This window comes from Mauremys reevesii, linkage group 4, assembly GCF_016161935.1.
Source record: "Mauremys reevesii isolate NIE-2019 linkage group 4, ASM1616193v1, whole genome shotgun sequence".
Classification (NCBI taxonomy): Eukaryota; Metazoa; Chordata; order Testudines; family Geoemydidae; genus Mauremys; species Mauremys reevesii.
Genome location: NC_052626.1, coordinates 70,439,488 through 70,458,011, shown reverse-complemented (window position 1 = coordinate 70,458,011; position 18,524 = coordinate 70,439,488). Strand labels below are relative to the sequence as shown.

General features: G+C 39.3%; 1 protein-coding gene across 12 annotated transcripts in view; it reads left to right on the top strand.

Annotated features, from left to right (window-relative positions):
- Positions 1 to 14,642, top strand: part of FUT8 (fucosyltransferase 8) — a 247,885-nt gene extending 233,243 nt beyond the window's left edge. For 10 of the 12 annotated variants that reach the window (XM_039538157.1, XM_039538164.1, XM_039538161.1 and 7 more), the window contains 2 exons: positions 5,279 to 5,429; positions 13,577 to 14,641. In XM_039538157.1, the coding sequence (XP_039394091.1) occupies positions 5,279 to 5,429; positions 13,577 to 13,894 (469 nt within the window). In that variant the 3' untranslated portion in view covers positions 13,895 to 14,641. Of the gene's footprint in view, positions 1 to 5,278; positions 5,430 to 13,576 lie in introns of all 12 variants that reach the window. The other 2 variants (XM_039538169.1, XM_039538168.1) reach the window with 1 other exon arrangement.
- The last annotated feature ends 3,882 nt before the right edge of the window (positions 14,643 to 18,524 follow it).

Here is an 18,524-nt window from a genome sequence, read left to right as displayed (position 1 = left end):
CTTCTTTAATTTTAATTTCCCCAGCACATCTGGAGAATTTCCACAGCACTTCACTGTTGCTTCCTTACTCCTGCTACATAAACTTAAAACTTTTTTTTTTGCTATGTAATGGCCGTAGTTTGTCTTGCAGAAACATCAGCATTAGTAACTTCTAAATCAATTAAACCACTCTATTCCAACACACTGAAGCTTGAATTAGTCCCTCAACTGTGCTGTAGTTTGTCACATCCAAGATAAATGGTCTCTGAAGGAAGAAAATATTTTAAAAAGTATCCCCTCCCCCCAAAATCAATAAAACCCTCTGTTTCTGAATGCAGTGCGAGGAGATGTATAATGAAGTTTAAATGAACTACCAGAAACTGATAACTATGAGCGGGGAAGAAATAATGCTTACAGATAATTCAATATGAAGAAAGCTTTGAGATGCCAGTTTTAATTATTTTGCTTGATTTTCACAATCTGGTTCGTTGGTATTACAGTGAAGAGAAGTGGTTGATAATTTCTGCAGAGAGATAGAGACCTAAGGAATCCTGTATTATATTCTGATGTGTTTAACTAGCCAGAATATGACCTAGATTGAATTGAAGAGCTGACAAAATACTATAAGGTGATTCAAAATCAAATTCATGAAATGGAGGTTGACCAGATTCAGAAACATCTAGAAGCCTGGGGTTCCTGAACAGATGGAGACAGAAAAAAATGAGAAGTTCTCTTCTGAATAAACTTATGTAAATACAAGGGGCTAGAAGATTCCACTGTGTGCAGTGAAGCTCAAGTTAACAAGAAATTTAAATAGATTTAAAGTATGAAATGCCGTTTTTCTGTTTTAAGTCACAATTCTCTGTGGTATATAGAGCTTACAGTGGTGGGGTTGAACACGGTAGGATTTCTGGGAACATTTACAGAAATTCTCTAGTGTTCCTTTGAAAATCAACAAGTTATTTGGAATCTCTTCCACTTGAACTCACCTTCTTAAAAAGTGTCGATCCTGCTGTGAAAGAGTAAATGGGTTCTAAATCTCTGAAATAGGTGGCAGGTTACCCTATGCTGACAAAAGTGAGCTGGCTCTGTAGAAAGAGAGGATCTAGAACAGTGATTCTCAAAGCCAGGCTGCCGCTTGTTCAGGAAAAGCCCCCAGCAGGCTGGGCCGGTTTGTTTACCTTCCCCATCCGCAAGTTCGGCTGATCGCAGCTCTCACTGGCCACAGTTCGCCAATGGGGGTTGCAGAAAGCGGCACGGGCCGAGGGATGTGCTGGCCGCCCTTCCTGCAGCCCCCATTGGCCTGGAGTGGCGCACCGTGGCCATGGAAGCTGTGATCGGCCGAACCTGTGGACACGGCAGGTAAACAAACCGGCCCAGCCTGCTGGGGACTTTCCCTGAACAAGCGTCAGAAAGGCTTTGAGAACCACTGATCTAGGATATGGCCTAAGTAGTACTAAAGTAAGAACCTTGGGGAGAAGGCTTGAGCTGAATTTTTAAGTTATTGTTACTTTTGTTTGTAACTAAAGTCAATTCCCAGGAAATGAGGTGAGGTTTTGACTTTACATGGTATGTGGACTTAGTTCTAGAATAGGTTGAGGAAAGTCACCTGTTCTTAGTGCTCATGGTGACAAGAAGTTGCAATTGGATGTGTCAATATCATCATGTTATCGCCATAATATCATAGTAACATATCACACAGAATGTATGTTCAACTACAGGATATTCAACTTTCCACAGTCTTTTTTCAAGATGCCCTTGTTATGCTGTATAAGAAGGGATTGATCATTACAGTTATCTGGATTCTCAAAAGTGATTTTGTGAGATTTGGCTTTTTATAAGTTCCACAAAAGTGTGATGATGTACTATATATATCAAAAAAGTTCAGATTACAGATAAATTGTATTCTTTTTTTTCCTGACAAATAAAATTAAAAATTATTGCTCTTGCTATTTTTCTGTATAAAAGCATGCTGGCAAGCTAAACTTGCATTAGGAAAACAAATAAAATATATTTTAAACAATAATAGTATTATCTAGGGTTGTCAAGTGATTAAAAAAATTAATTGCAATTAATCACACTGTTAATAATAGAATGCCATTTATTTACATATTTTTGGATGTTTTCTACATTTTCAAATATATTGATTTCAATTACAACACAGAATACAAAGTGTACAGTACTCACTTTATATTTATTTTTTATTACAAGTATTTGCACTGTAAAAAACAAAAGAAATAGTATTTTTCAATTCACCTATTAAAAGTACTTTAGTGCAATCTTTTTATCATGGAAGTTAACTTACAAATGTAGAATTATGTATAAAAAAACTTGCATTCAAAAATAAAACAATATACAATTTTAGAGCCTGCAAGTCCACTCAGTCCTACTTCTTGTTCAGCCTATTGCTCAGACAAACAAGTTTGTTTACATTTGCAGGAGCTAGTGCTTCCCACTTCTTGTGTACAATGTCACCTTAAAGTGAGAACAGGTGTTCGCATGGCACTGGTGTAGCTGGCGTTGTAAGATATTTACCAGCCAGATGCACTAAAGATTCATATGTCCCTTCATGCTTCAACCACCATTCCAGGGGACATGCATCCATGCTGATGACAGGTTCTGCTCAATAACTATCCAAAGCAGTGCAGACCGATGCATGGTCATTTTCATTATCTGAGTCAGCTGCCACCAGCAGAAAGTTGATTTTCTTTTTTGGTGCTTCGGGTCCTGTAGTTTCCACATTGGAGTGTTGCTCTTTTAAGACTTCTGAAAGCATGACTTCTTCACACCTCGTCCCTCTCAGATTTTGGACGGCACTTCAGATTCTTAAGCCTTGGGTCGAGTGCTGTAGCTATCTTTAGAAATCTCACATTGGTACCTTCTTTGCGTTTTGTCAAATCTGTAGTGAAAGTGTTCTTAAAACTAACAACATGCTGGGTCATCATCTAAAACTGCTATAACATGAAATGTATGGCAGAATCTGGGTAAAACAGAGCAGGGGACATACAATTCTCCCCCAAGGAGTTCAGTCACAAATTTAATTAACGTATTCTTTTTTTAACGAGCGTCATCAGCAGGGAAGTATGTCCTCTGCAATAGTGGCCGAAGCATGAAGGGGCATACGAATGTTTAGCATATATGGCACATAAATACCTTGCAATGCCGGTTACAAAAGTGCCATGCAAATGCCTGTTTTCACTTTCTGGTGACATTGTAAATAAGAAGAGGGCAGCGTTATCTCCTATAAATGCAAACAAACTTGTTTGTCTTAGCGATTGGCTGAACAAGAAGTAGGACTAAGTTGACTTGTAGGCTCTGAAGTTTTACCTTTTTTTTTTTTTGCTATATAATTGCTCTAAAAACAAATCTATATTTGTAAGTTGCAGTTTCACAGTAAAGAGGTTGCACTACAGTACTTGTATGAGGTGAATTGAAAAATACTATTTTTTTTGTTTATCATTTTTACTCAGCAAATATTTATAATTAAAAATAGTATACACTTTGATTTCAATTACAACACAGAATAAAATATATATGAAAATGTATTAAATATTTTGGATGTTTTTCTAAATTTCAATTGGCAGTCTTTTAACAGTGTGATTAATCACAATTTAATTTTTTTAATCATGATTGATTTTTTTAGTTAATCACGTGAGTTAATTGCAATTTATCAACAGCCCTAGTATTATCATCTACTTTATTTTGAGCAGTAATGCAACATTGGCAGAAGCTATTGGCCACAATGGGGAAGACGAGAAGAAAAATATTGCTAGTTACAGCTCCTCTCTCTCTGACATATATATGACCCCTGTATCCTGTCACCATGGCCCTGTCTATTTCTCTTCAGTAACAGCAGCAGCATCTTCTCAAAATTGAGAGTTTCTTCCTTTTCTCATCTAACCTCTGCTTCCATGTTCTATGTATAACCAAGTCTACTTTAAAACTGAGTCATTAACTCTGGAGTGTTTTCCATTAATGTATTCATTTTTATGTTGAAACAAATGTTTCCTTCAAGCCACAAAATTCTAATTAAATCTCCCCCAAAGCCAGATGCTTCAAACAAAGTATTTAAGAGCAGATAAAACTCTCTCTTGTTTTGTGCAATCCCAGCTGTTGTCGTTAGACAAAGGGTTTTCCCTGTCTCAATGGCCACAGCTAATTAATTTCAGAAAGAAAAGCCTACTTGTGTATGACCTGTTTCACCTTTGAAGAAAATTACTCCAGAAGTTCTTGTGTTGTGAGGGTTTAAATTAGGCATATTCCCACCAAATAGGGCTTGATATTTAAGTGTCCTCTGATGTATAAAACAAAGTGTGTTTGAAGATTCTAACTTCAGTCATTGTCCAAGCACTTGGACCTAATCTCTCTTACTCTGAGCTGTGCTCAGCACAGGAGAAGGGAAGGTACTGAGAGAGCCAGTTATAGCACCTTGATTCTGGACCAGTAGCTGCTCTGGCCCCAGTGTTAGGGGCTGCTCTAAATTATGAACTCTTGATACTGCAGGTACCATTAATTCATATAACTAGACTGTTAACTATATGACTGAATTACTCATTATTTATTCTATTAGTATCATACTTAATACGTTACCCTGTAATTACTATAAAGTTATACATTTTGATAAATGCACTTAGTTAACCTGCCAATTATTGGATTTTTTTTAACTATATGGGGTATGCTTCATAATTACACTGTAACTGTGGTTGAACAGTGCTGTAATTTAAATCACTTTGTTATAAAGTGCAACTGATTTTTTTCAGTTTCTACTCATTTGTTTATTTGATAGACACTATCACCAGTAATTGATTTCCATATGGAATGCTCTAATTAAAAGCCTCCAAGAAAGTATGGTAGTAAATATGGGTAAAAGTATACTAAAATCAAGACACAGTGCCATACTATCTATCTATCTATGTATCTATCTTAGGGTTTCATCCTGATGCCCATTAGTGTAGTATCTGAGTGCCTTAACACATACAATCAATAGACATAACAAAGTCCCTAGTCGACCACATGGAGTCTCTGGCACTTCTCCCTTTACAGGGTCAAAACTTTGCTTGGTGAAGGGCTTTTTTGGTGGTGGTGGGTGGGGGTGAGGGGGGAGAAGGTGGCCTTGTGAGGTGGCAAAGGGGAGGCCAGAGGGCTAAAATCCTAGATGGTCAAAAAGGCAATGGTAAATTCCCTGTAAATGAGAATTGTGACTTAAAACTACTTGCTCTTACGATTAGGTTGGTGCTTCTGGTTTGTAAAATTTTAATTTTAAGGCTTTGTTATTAATTGTAGATTATATTTTTTCCAGATATCCAAATTATGAATTTATCAGTGATAACTCCATATCTTGGTCAGCTGGACTACATAATCGATACACGGAAAACTCACTGCGGGGTGTTATTCTGGATATCCACTTTCTGTCTCAGGCAGACTTCCTGGTCTGTACGTTTTCCTCACAGGTAAACTGCAATGTAACATCTAAATATACATTTCATCAGTCAATTATTTTAAAAGTCTGAGTTGTTTTTGTTACTTAATGCTAGCTAGTGCATCTACAGTACCAGGTTCTCCATGTTTTGTAGTGAAAATTTCATAAAAGAATTACAAGATTCTGTATAATATTATCTGCATATTGAACTATTTGTTAGCACTGGTTGATTACACCTTCTACGCTGAAGTCAGCCATTGTAGTTGTTTAATGTACTTGGCTTAGTCAGGGCATTTAAAAGAAGCAGAAGGTAATTAGGCTTGTATAATACTCTATTATTTTGCATACAGTCAGTATATAACCCAAATATATCCTTTTCTGCACTTCAGTGCACTGATATTGAGAGGTTTAAACACCTCAGCCTTTGGCCTCAGTTGATTACTTTATAGGATTCAGAGGAGGGGAAAGGAAGAAATGTAATTCCTCTTCAGGGTCAATTACATTTCCATGAGACCAGAAGCAGTACAGTAAATTTACAGTATCCATTGTAATCCACTCAGATTTTTTGTGCAAATAATTACATGCTATAGGCTTGTTTTCTTGAGTAGCTTTATGAAGCAGTTCAGTCCAGTGAGAATATGAATAATACAATAGTTATTGTGGTATTTTCTGTTCTCTTACGTGTACATATAATTTCATGATAAATTCTTAAGGATTTTAAAATACAACTAGTATAGTAAAAGCAGTGTTTTCTCACTGGTGTGATGCTACATCTGATCCAAAAGACATCAGTTCAGGCAGATGGGGTATAGTGAAAAAGCTAAAAGGTGTGATTAAAATCAGGCAAAGGGCCTACTGCTGTCACTTATGCTCTTAAGTGGCAGTGCTGATTGGGAGATAATTCAGTTGTGGATATTGGCCGCATAGGCCAACATGATTGTGTTATTACATTGATTCACAGGTTTCAGAGTAGCAGCCATGTTAGTCTGTATCCGCAAAAAAACCAGGAGTACTTGTGGCACCTTAAAGACTAACAAATTTATTTAAGCATGAGCTTTCGTGAAGAAGTGAGCTGTAGCTCACGAAAGCTCATGCTTAAATAAATTTGTTAGTCTTTAAGGTGCCACGAGTACTCCTGTTTTTATTGATTCACAGGCATAATACTAATAAGTGCTGAAATCACTTTAGGAGGTGAATATGCTGCACAACCTCAAAATAAAGATCACCTCTGCACCCTAACAATAATTAAACATACAATAACCACATATCAATATTAATACTAATATAAAAATAAATTAACTCTGACAGAAATAATCAAATGGAGGTAACAATTTATCAGAGCCAGCAGACAATAACTAAATACAGAAAAGCCTTTCATCCCCAAATTATAGCCCATAACATACCCTCATACAGCCCCCAAAACCCGGGCAAACAAATGTTTTTTTTTCAGCCTATTCTGAAAGTCATCATATTCAGGCTATTTCAGACCCAGGCAGGAGGAACTCACAGAGCCTTAACCAAGAATATCCTGTCATCAGTGCTCTCTCTTTTATAAAAAGGGTGATCCGGCTTGAGGGTCTCCACTGACTACAGCTGTGGCGGTATGTCATGGAGGGAGAGGCAGTCCTCAGTTAGACAGGTCCCAGGCCCTTCTCAGCATTATAGGTCATGACAAACATCTTAAATGCTACACAGAGGCCCACAGGTAAACAGTGCAAATCTCAGTGCCATGTGCTCCCTGCTAGATGCTCCACTCAGTGAGCATTCTGTAATATGTGAATATTATACTGGTACAGAATATTTCTATTAAAAAATAGCCATAAAATGGGTTGTTTTCCAAAATGAATGAACAGATATAATTTAACAGCTAGAGATGGATAGATGAGTTGCACAGAATATAAAAAGCTGTGGGATGGAATTCAAAGCTTCCCATTACATATATGCACATCATCTGCTGTGTATTTAACATTTCCTTGGGGTGGAAAGGTTTGCTTCTGCTACTAAGATATTATTATTGACAAAATGGTATGGCCATTTATTTCAATATTTGTTTAAATGGCAGTTTTATACTGCAGCAAATGTGTCAACTTTCACTGTCAAGCATGAGGTTTTGCATGATGACCTTGCAAAAAGACATTATCAGTCTTTTTCAGCAAATTGATTCTTCTAGTTTACACTGTAGGGCTACTGATTTTACAATTGCTAGTATGCTGGAAATATCAAAAACATTTAATTCATTTATAAAGGGAACCGACTTTCATATAAAATGGTTGAGCATCTCCTCTGGATGCTGATACTTGAGAGTAATGGTTGGTAAATGTGGTAAATTTGCTGATCTACAAATTTCAATGATTGCAACTCTGCTGAAGCAGGCTGCTACGGTAGCTTGGGCTCTGGTACAACGAGCAATCACACTACTTGGTAGTTGTAATTTATTGATGATGTAAGAAATCTTGATATATGATCCATTTGGATAATATTGTAGAGGAGATTGGTCTACCTTTTGATGCATTCCCATATGCTATGAAGAGTCTAGGAGATTTTCTGAATGATCTTTTTCTACTAAGATAGCACAACAGGGCTCTTCTGACATCTAGAGTATGTAACTTTGCCTCATCTGGGGATGAGCAAGGCCTGGAAATAAATATAGGTATGTGTATATTTGGTTAATATGAAAGAGCAAGACAATTTTAGGGATAAATCTAGGGTGAGGTTGTATAATTACCCTATCTGCATGGAATATTGTATTTGGTGGGTTAGACATGAGCACCTAGATCTCACTCACTTTATGCGCAGAAATGATTGCCACCAGAAATGCCATTTTGCTTGATAAATGATGGAGGGAGCAAGATGGCAGAGGCTCAGATGGGAGCTCTAAGTTTAAGTCCCAATAAAATTTTATTTATTGGTGGATACATGTGCAATAAGCCCATAAGAAATCTTTTGATATCTCATAAGTTGTATAAGAAAACACCAAGGAACCTTGAATAGGAGGATAAAAGGCTGCCAGGTGAACTTTATTCAAGTTCAATGAAAGTCTTGACTGTTTTAGCAATAGAAGATAGTCCAGGATTAATGGAGTAGATGCCCGAAGAGGATCAGATTGTTTTGACTGTATTCATAGGAAAAATATTTCCAAATACACTTTCCTAGTTTGGATTTCATTGGAACATTGATTGATGTTAACCAGAGAGTCTCCTGGCTGTGAGGTGAAGAGACTTTGGGTCCAGATGGAGTATGGGTCCTGAGTCTGGAGTAATTAAGTCCAGTAGAAACGGGAGAGCTATGAACTGATTATTGGAGAGATACCAAAACTGACAAGGCCATGCTGGGGCCACAAGGATCATCTGAGTCCTGTCCTGCTTCACTTTACTTAGAAACCCGAGAATTAAAGGAAAAGCAGAAAATGCATAGCCCAGGTGATGTGATTAGGAGATTAGAAATTCATCTGCTAGTGCACCCTTACTCCGACCCCCTCAAGAGCAAAACAGAGGGTGTTTTTTGAGATCTGTTTTCGGAAATCCCCATGTTTGGAAGATGTGTTTCAGCACCGACTCCTTTAAAGACCATTTGTGAGTGGATCAGCTTAGTTGATCTGCCAGAGCATTTTATTCCCCTGGGATATGTATCACTATGAGATCTATGCAATGATTGATGCATCATTCCCAGAGCAGAATGGCTTCTTGACAAAGGAGTCTGATTTTGCTCCTCCCCGGCTGTGGAGTTGTCAAAAGCTGCACAGCTTGGTTTCTCAACAGTGATAGGAATGATTTTCAAGTGAAGCAAATCACTCTGAGCTTCAACACATTTATATGAGCTGATCGATCTGCAGAGTTCGATAGGTCATACGTCTGGAATTGACCCAGATGCACACCCCATCAGCTTGTGGATCTGGTGACTAATGTCTGGGTTGGAGATACATCTACAAACATTACCTGTCTCTAACCACCAACAGAGGGACAAGAGATTTGACCGAGGGATCGTGACTTGCCAGTTCATGCTGTAAGTGATTGGATGATAAACTGGTCTGATCCAAGAATTAAGAGGCCTCAGTCTCAATCTGGCAAAAGGCATCACTTGGAGTCTAGGAGAGTTGGAGTTGGCGTCACCTGGAGTCTGAGTCTGGGGTTGGTACGGCCAGGGGTGGCTCTAGGCACTAGCAAAACAAGCTGGTGCCTAGGGCGGCCAAATCTAGGGGGCGGCAGGCTGCGCCGGCGGACCTGCCGCAGTCATGCCTGCGGGAGGTCCACCGGAGCCCCGGGACGACCGGACCTGCCGCAGGTATGACTGCGGAGGGGGCGCTCGTCCCGCGGCTCGGCTGGACCTCCCGCAGGCATGGCTGCGGCAGCTCAAGCGGAGCCGCCGGACCCGCGAACCGTCCGCAGCCGCGGGAGGTCCAGCCGAGCCACGCGGGACCAGCGGTCCCTCTGCAGTCATGCCCGCGGGAGGTCCGCTGCTCCCGCGGCTCCGGGGCGCCTCCCACGCATGACTGCTTGGGGCGGCCAAAACTGTAGAGCCGCCCGTGGGTACGGCGTTAGTTGAGATTTCTTTAGGTTCATTTTCAGTCCTAAGTCTGATTCTGTTCTAGCCCCCCCTGAGTCTGCAGAGTGTAAGGTAGCTTGAAGAGAGGTTCTGGTGGTGAGATGATCCTCTGACCAAATTGATTTAAACTCCTCTAAGTCAGGAGGTACCTTGTTAGAAGAAAAAACTCTGCTTTGTCCCACTGAATATAATTATATTTGGTCACCATGGCTAAGTAGTTTGTGATTCTAACTTTAAGCCAAGCCAGAGCATGTACTTTCCACCCAAAGAGATCTAATTTTTTTTATCTTTATCTCAAGGGGCAGATGTGTACACTTTGTTTGGATTGTTCATTCACTGCAAGATGAAGTAGGGTGATGGATTTGAATAGAAATATTCAAATCCCAAAGGAGAGGACCTGATACTTTCACTCAGCTCTTTCTGAAGTTGCTGAAATAGACGTTGGAGTATCCCACAACAACTTAGTGGGGTTCAGTAATTCCTTCATTAAGTGGAAGGGCTAGTCTAGTCTGTGGACAGTTGTAAAATATTAAGTAAGTTGCATGTCCTTGGAACTAACTCCAAGGAAAGTTTTAGAGCCTCTGACATTCTTGTTAAGAATGCCTGATATATTTTAAACTCATCTCCCAATGAAGGTGCAGCATTTCACTTGGTATAGAGAAATCTCCAGGTGGAGAAGGGTTATCCTGTGTTTCTCCATCCTCTTCCTCAGGTAGAGGTTGAGATTAGGTACTCGGAGGCACCAGAGGAAGAACAGAAATTGGATGGTTAACCTGAAGAGGTACTTGAAGGGAAGCCAAATAATTACTTGCTGGTCTTGAATGTTGAGGCCAGGGAGGCAAATAAGGCCATGGCTGAAATCTATATGGATAAGGGACCCCAGGGAGTAATGTCTGGATCTTAAGAAGGGGCTCTAAGCACAGAGTCAATGAGGTAATTTTCTCGGTAATAGTCCCTAGCTTGAGAGAGAACTGAAGATGGATGACGATCTGATGATTGGTCCTGAATGGGTGCTTGAGAGGAGGATGAAGAGTCCTGCAAGTGTGGATCTGCACTTGAGGGTACTACCAGTTTTTTTGGAATAGGCACTTTGACCAGACTATGGGTCCTGGAATCCAGATAAATTCTTATGACAGGAACCTGAGATGTTCCCATGAAGTCAGTGATGTAGTTGGTAAGAAAAATAATCCAGCAATGGAGACCATAACTCCAGGGTAACTCTGATGTCATTTCTAAAGGTAGTGATTGAAGATGATTCCTTCACTAATTGAGAGGGAGAGGAAGCTGACAGGTCCTCCTTATCTGCAGAAAATCACTTTGGCACTCCAGGAGTTAATGAGGTTTCAGTCATCCTCTCAGCCAGTATGGCAGGATAAGACTGTGTACATTCCAATGCCAGAGTCCCTGACTGCACCATGGAATGCATGTGGTGCTGTTGCTGTACTGAGGACGCCCATGCTGAAGAGTCTGTCCAAGATCTCTTCAAAGTCGGAGCTGTTACGGGGTGAGGATCTGGTGGTGCCACCTTCAGTCCTAATGCTGACCTCCCAGATGCGGTTTTAAGTGGTTCTTTCAGTACCCACTGTCACAGTTCAGAGAAACTGCACCTGTATTTGCACAGAATATATAATCCAACAAGGGCACCCACCCTTAGGCTTCCAGCTCCCCAGACATCACCTCTCTAGGGTGGAGACATGCATTTCTCTCCCTTCTGACCAGGGTATTTCCAGACTGCAGAGTTCTCTGCCTACACTGGGAGTTCCCCAACAAGGGCTCTGGCAGGTGATCAGTCCTTCAAACCCCATCAAGATGTTTTTCTGTGATCACAAGTTCATAACAGCTCTTAGCTCATAATAAGCACCCCCATGAACCTGAGTCATTCTTTTATGCTGTTTGAGCTTCTGATCTTGTCCTCATATAACAGATGATCATCTTTTCTTAGAAATCACACTTAACTTTGTCTAGCAAACTGTTTGAGAGTCCTTGGAAGCTCCCAGGTATTACATTAGCCATGTCTCTTCCCTAGAGAGGTTACATACAGTCCCACAATATTACACACATTTGCATTTTTAATACAATACAATACAACTCCTGAGATACTGAAATAGTATATTGCAGGAAATTGCCATATCTGTCACACCTTTGGGTCTGGCTGAAGAACTTCACCTCATCCTGGCTGAAGAACTGCCAGAGTAGTCCTTGACTCTCTGGGCGGCAGAAGTGTCTGACAGCTCCAGCCATTGAGTCTTGGTGTTACCTCCCTCATTGCTGGAAGACTCACTGACTGGGTCACCAAACGTAGGTCAGGGACTCCTTGTATCTGTAGTAAGTCACAGTCTGACTGAAGTTTCACAGGTTTTCCATTAAAAAGATCCTCAATCTATGTTCTCAGGACCCCTGAGTGCTCCTCTTAAAAGCTCTAGAGATAGCACACTTGGAGGGGATGTGAGATTCCTTTAAGCAAAAAAGACAATGGTTGTGTCCCTCCATGAGGGAATAGACAGGACTTGACGCCTGAAACTGACAAGGTAACTGACTAGCCTCACTGACTGCACTAAAACAACTGTCTTTTTTTTAAACTAAATAGCTAATTAATAACTTAGTTAACTTCTAAACTCCTGTGCAAGGAGTGCTGCCCCACCATAAGTGAGAGCCACATGCACTGGAACTCGAAGAAGAACTGTTTTTTGTTCAGGTTCTGATCTTGGCCATGTGTTGGGATAGCTGGGAGATGGTGATATTTTTATATGAGGTAAAGGAGACAGAACTGGGTGTCATTTGCATGCAACTAGCATGTAGAACATCATATCTTACAATCCTGCCCAATGGTTGCATGCAGAAGTTAAAAAAGATAGGAGAGAAAATCGAGCGCTGTGGGGTGCCAGAGGTGAATGCTCTGGAGGTGAAGGAATGTGGAGTCATTAGTGATTGCAAGAAAGGATTAGAAGTATGAGTGCGTTTCCATTATTCCTTACTATGTCGCTGAGATGAAACAGTGGTATTCAGTGATAGCAAAAGCTGCAGACAGTCCCAGGAGTGTAGGTATGGACATCCTCTGTGGACAGGACAGGTGTCATTCATCAGCACCACCAATGCTGACTCTATTCCAGGACTTGACTTGAAACCTAACTGAGAGTGATCCAGGACATTGACAGTGGATAAGTAAAGCCCTTGATTAATGTTTTGTTTCAGTAAAACTCTAAATCCTGTGAGGGATGGGAAAGCTGATTTCCAAGATTTTCTATGTAGAGAGATGACACATTTTACCTGTTGCTTTATTTCAAATGATTGTTAAAAGGGGGGGAAAAAGACAAAGCTAATTTGTGATTATTTATAAATCCGTGATTTTTTTCAGCTTTCACCTCTTTATTGAAAAGTGCAAAGTTTTCATTTTCTTTTTTCACAAATGTGATGTTAAGAATTCTAACAGCAGAGTTGCTTGGTATTTGTTAGCAAGTGTACAGTATTTTTCAAATATACCATTTAAATAATTTGGGAGTTTAAGCTGGAAATTCCAGTGCTTGAACTTCTTTTGTGTGCAATGTACCTGTGGGGTGTAGGTTGTTGAGTGTTGAATGTTGTGTTGAGTTCGAGACATACTGCACTCCTGGCTTCTTTTCTGTTTTCTTTTCCAAGGTTTGTCGAGTTGCCTATGAAATCATGCAGACTTTGCATCCAGATGCTTCAGCACATTTCCACTCTTTGGATGATATCTACTATTTTGGAGGACAAAATGCACACAACCAGATTGCCATTTATGCCCACCATCCACGAACTGCTGATGAAATCCCCATGGAACCTGAAGATATAATTGGTGTGGCTGGAAACCACTGGGATGGTTACTCTAAAGGCATCAATAGGAAATTAGGGAGAACAGGCCTGTACCCATCTTACAAAGTAAAGGAGAAAATCGAAACAGTCAAGTATCCTACATACCCAGAGGCTGACAAATAGAACAAAAGAAGGAGGGTTGTCACTCACTCTTAATTCTAATTTGTTTGAACCAACCAACATACAGAAGGCTTATATGGGATTTGAATTCACATTTTAACATGTAGTTAAAATGAAAGCCTTTAGCATTCAGACTGAATAAGAAGCTTGGAGCAAATGGACAGGCCATTATTTGAACTTCGTGTTGAACTTTTTTTTGTTATATGCACTCTCACACATGCGCGTGCACACATCCTCCCAGGAAAACTGTTGTTTTATACTATTTGTCTCTTTCAAGATTTGTCCCTATCATTAGTCATGCGTGAGCTTTGTGCTCTCTTCTTTGCCATTAATTGACTATACTACTCAGACTTACAACACTGCCATATTGTGTAATTTGAGCGACATGAACATATTTTGTATGTATGGAATTTACAACATGGTGCCTATATTTGAAAGATCTGTGACCTTTTCAGAAGAGCCATGCCCAGTTCCACTGATAGGCAAGAATTGATCTTTAACTGGTCTTGTCACGAGCGGTGAACTTGCTCCAACCAACAGATTCAAAAATCAGACTAGATCTTTTTTCTTTAAAAGAGACATTTAAAAGAAACAATTCCATTGATTAGTTCACCTCATTAATAATAAAGGATACATCCAAACAATAAAATATTCACTGTCTGTTAGGAACTTTTGTAAACAATGCCATGAACAGATTCTTTAGTACTGTATGTTTCTGGACATTGTCTTTGATAACAAAAAATAAATTTAAAAAACGTGTAGCTGGAGTTTTATATATTTTTAAATACTCATTGCTCAGTTGAATAACTGCCAATGGGTCACTGTTTCTCAAGGACTTCTACAGAGAATGGATTTCAGCAGAAAGGCTTCAGTGGTTCAGAATTTCTTGTCGATATCTTTTTCTCTAAGTCTCCAACACTCCATCTTCTCTATTTCTCTTCTGAAATATAAAGTTCTGTTCGGGAATTATAAACATTAATTTATTATTTTGGCATTGAATGCAATCACTTTGAAATGTAAGTAAAATATGACATATTGCTTATAGTACTTGTCAGCAAATATATCATTTCAAAAGGTTAGGCTCCTCTGTATCTACTCAGAGCCAGACTTCCCTTTTTCTCTAGTGTGTTTGAGAGAAATCCTAAAGCTAATGGGCTTGTGGGATTAAGCTGGCCTGTTCCCATTTAACAGTTTTTTATTTTGGAGCAACAGAATTAATTCTATGTTAGGTAGTTTCCTAGGTGATTTTGATAGTCTCCCCACTAAGTTAGCAACATTTCTGGCCTGGTTTTTCACATGCACAGTCTGAGGCTAGAGGAGAAGTTTTTTTTCTTAAGTTTGAGGGAGATGAACAAAGCCATTTGGAATTACAAGACTTGGAAAAATTGTTAGTTTTTAAATTTTTCAGAAATAACTCCTTTGTCTTTTGATCTCAAAGTGAATATTAGTGAATAGCTATAGTTTTAACTCTTTTGGAATCCCTATTTTTTTAGTTATTTCTCAATAAAATATTGTAATTGCTATACAATATTTTTAGATTTTGTAAAATAAGTGTATACTACTATAAAAAGTTCTAAGCTCTTTGTTTACCAGTGCAGACTTTATAAGCTTCCTACTCATCACTTGGAGATCAGTGCAGAAATAATTTCACAAATGAACTAAAATATCAAGATTCCTGAGGAATGAGGTAAGTCAAATAAAAATATCAGCCAAAGGACAAGGCAGCTGAGACTCCATGACTTCCAAAGACCTGCGTGATTTGAGCCACTGCCAGCTGGGAGCTGCAGGGTCCCCTGCCACCAGCCCCGCTGCCCCAGTCATATGCTTTCCAGAGATCTATTTCCTTCAAGAGTACCAATTAACAAGTTCCCCAGATAAAACAGCCAAAACTCAATTCATTTTAGATTAAACAAAATAAATACTACAGACTTGAGTCACAGTTGGCATAAAGCCCTTTTACACTACCACAGTGGTAAAGAGCCCAGGGGTAAATGAGAATCAGGCTCTACAGTAAATATTATAGCTTACGGAATAGAGAGAAAACAGAAAATAAGAAGATTGTATCTATTAAATTCCTGAAAGGAATTTGAATGGAGCATCTCATGAAGGTACTAGTGATTAGTTAAGTTACATAATAATTATAAATTTTACTTGGTCCGATAAAGTCTTAGTTTTGCAGAAGTCCATTTTGTTTCTCTGTATCAGAGCTCCAAGTCTGACATATCTCTATAAAGACAGAATTGTTGGCATAAATCCCCCATCTAATTATAGTTCATGTACTCTTTGATACAAACTAGTGTTTTAATTCCTCTCCTTTTAATTTATTTTAATATATAACCGTATAATTTCCTTCTTTCCTACTATACATGTAATATGCTTATTATTAGAATTGGGCAAAGGTTTTTGGCCAAAACTTTTTTCACTCAAAAAATGCAGATTCAGATCAACCAAAAGATTTTGTGAATTTGTGCTGATTTTGCTAAATTGTTTCACTAGGGGAAAAACCATTTTGAAAAAGATCAAAATGTTTTGTTACAACATTTTCAAAATTAAATTTCATTTTTTTATTTGAAACAACTTTTTGCTTCAAAATTTACTTCAATTTTATTTTAAAAATTTAAAAAAAAATTAGTTTGGAACAAAATGTTTTGTTCAACCTAAAATGATTATTTTTATTTTTTTTCAGAACAATCAGTAAACGAAAAGATCAGTTATTCACACAGCTCTACTTATTACATCTTCTGTCATAATTTGTTTTCCATTATACCTAGTTATAGTTATTTCTTTCTAAAGGGAATCTTCTCTCCAGGTAGGCTAACAAACTTTTCGCTATTTTTCACTTATGTAGCCTTATGTATTGCCAAGGACTGCAGCCCTGAGGCTTCTCTAAGGTATATAGGGAACCGAACTGCACCCTCACCCTCAGCTGTCCTAGTCCCATTGACAGCTAATACCCAGAACTGTATTACATGGGATTCCCCAAGGCTTTTCTGCCAGTGCTCTCACCTCCTCCCTAGTGAATTGTTAGGCAGTATGGATTTGTTCATATGGGAAGATATTTCCCTCTCCAGGAGAAAACCCTAGATTGCCAGACAAATTTTGTCTTCCTGTTTCAATTTCTCAGAAAAGAAGCCTAAGCTTTCTTCTTGGAGGAAAGCTACTCCGTGGTGGTCAGGAAGTTCCCTCCCATGTTTAAAACTTGTTCTAGTTTTCTTTGGACTCCTGGGTCTCTTGTCATTATCTTCTCAATTTCCTCCAGCATCCAGCTCTTCCCACAATAGTGGTCAGCTTTCCCGTTATCCCAGATCAAAAGCATGCTTTTAATATTGAAATAGCTGAACCAGTTTATAAAACCTCAGAAAATGAAAACACAATCCTTTAGATCCACTCTACTTGCAGAGGGACAGGGAGTTTTGCTGGCATCAAGTGGACTTGTGAATGCCAGTCTACGCAATCCATTTTCAATGCAGCTCTTTTCCATTTGGCTTAACATTTGCCCCAAGTGTGTTCATAGAAGTAATGTTGCTCATATCAGCAACCTTCCCACAAGAAAATTTGGTGTAATTCCTTATTTGGATGACTGTTTTTTGGACAGGACACTCTTGGGACCAGCAATAGTACTGGGGAGCACCAGCTTTGTTCAATTTACTTGTTTTCATATAGAACAAAAATAAATATAATTAAAAGAAGCACACCAATAGAGTACAGTCTGTAAGGAACTCACCCCAAAGCCCATGCAGCACAGAGAGCATGGTCTCTTAAGGGAAAGAAAAATCCACAAAAATACCCAAAATGCAAGCAGTTGGGTTATCCTTCTTCATAGTATTCTGAAGGCTAATCTGGTCAAAACATGTTTTCATAAAGTCTGATGACACTGCAGTAATTGAACCATCAGAGTAAAACAAAATTTCCAAGCCTGCTACGGAATTTGCCTCTTTTGTTTGCCTGGAATGAGATGATCCCCCACTTGGTAAAGGCCTACTCTGCCATCTTAACAGCGCAACTAAGCAGCTCCAAAATTGTTCCAAGGGACTGGTCCCTAAAGACTGAGGTCCTCCAACAGAACTTACTGCTCCCTTTTGGCAGCAGCTACCCAAACCCAGTAATGTTGGGCTGGGACATGTTTGCTATTCCATGGAACCTTCCCTTAGGTTACACCTTTCCTTCCTTCACGGTACAGCTGCTTCCCCCTAGAGTCCTCTAATAATAATAATTGCCCTAGACTGGCTGAGACAGGCTTGATATGCAGACCTGCTGATGCTCTCCCAAAGTGTAAAAATCCCTCTACCTGTATACCAAGATGTTCTTTAGCATGGTGCAAAAATGCCGTTAGGCCTGTGTGCCCAAAGTTGCTTCAGGAGTTCCAGAAAGAGGCGGGCATCATCTATAGCAAGGGTAGGCAACCTATGGCACGGGTGCCAAAGGTGGCACGCGAGCTGATTTTCAGTGGCACTCGCACTGTCTGGGTCCTGGCCACTGGTCCGGAGGGCTCTGCGTTTTATTTAATTTTAAATGAAGCTTCTTAAACATTTTAAAAACCTAATTTACTTTACATACAACAATAGTTTAGTTATATATTATAGACTTATAGAAAGAGACCTTCTAAGAAAGTTAAAATGTTTTACTGGCATGC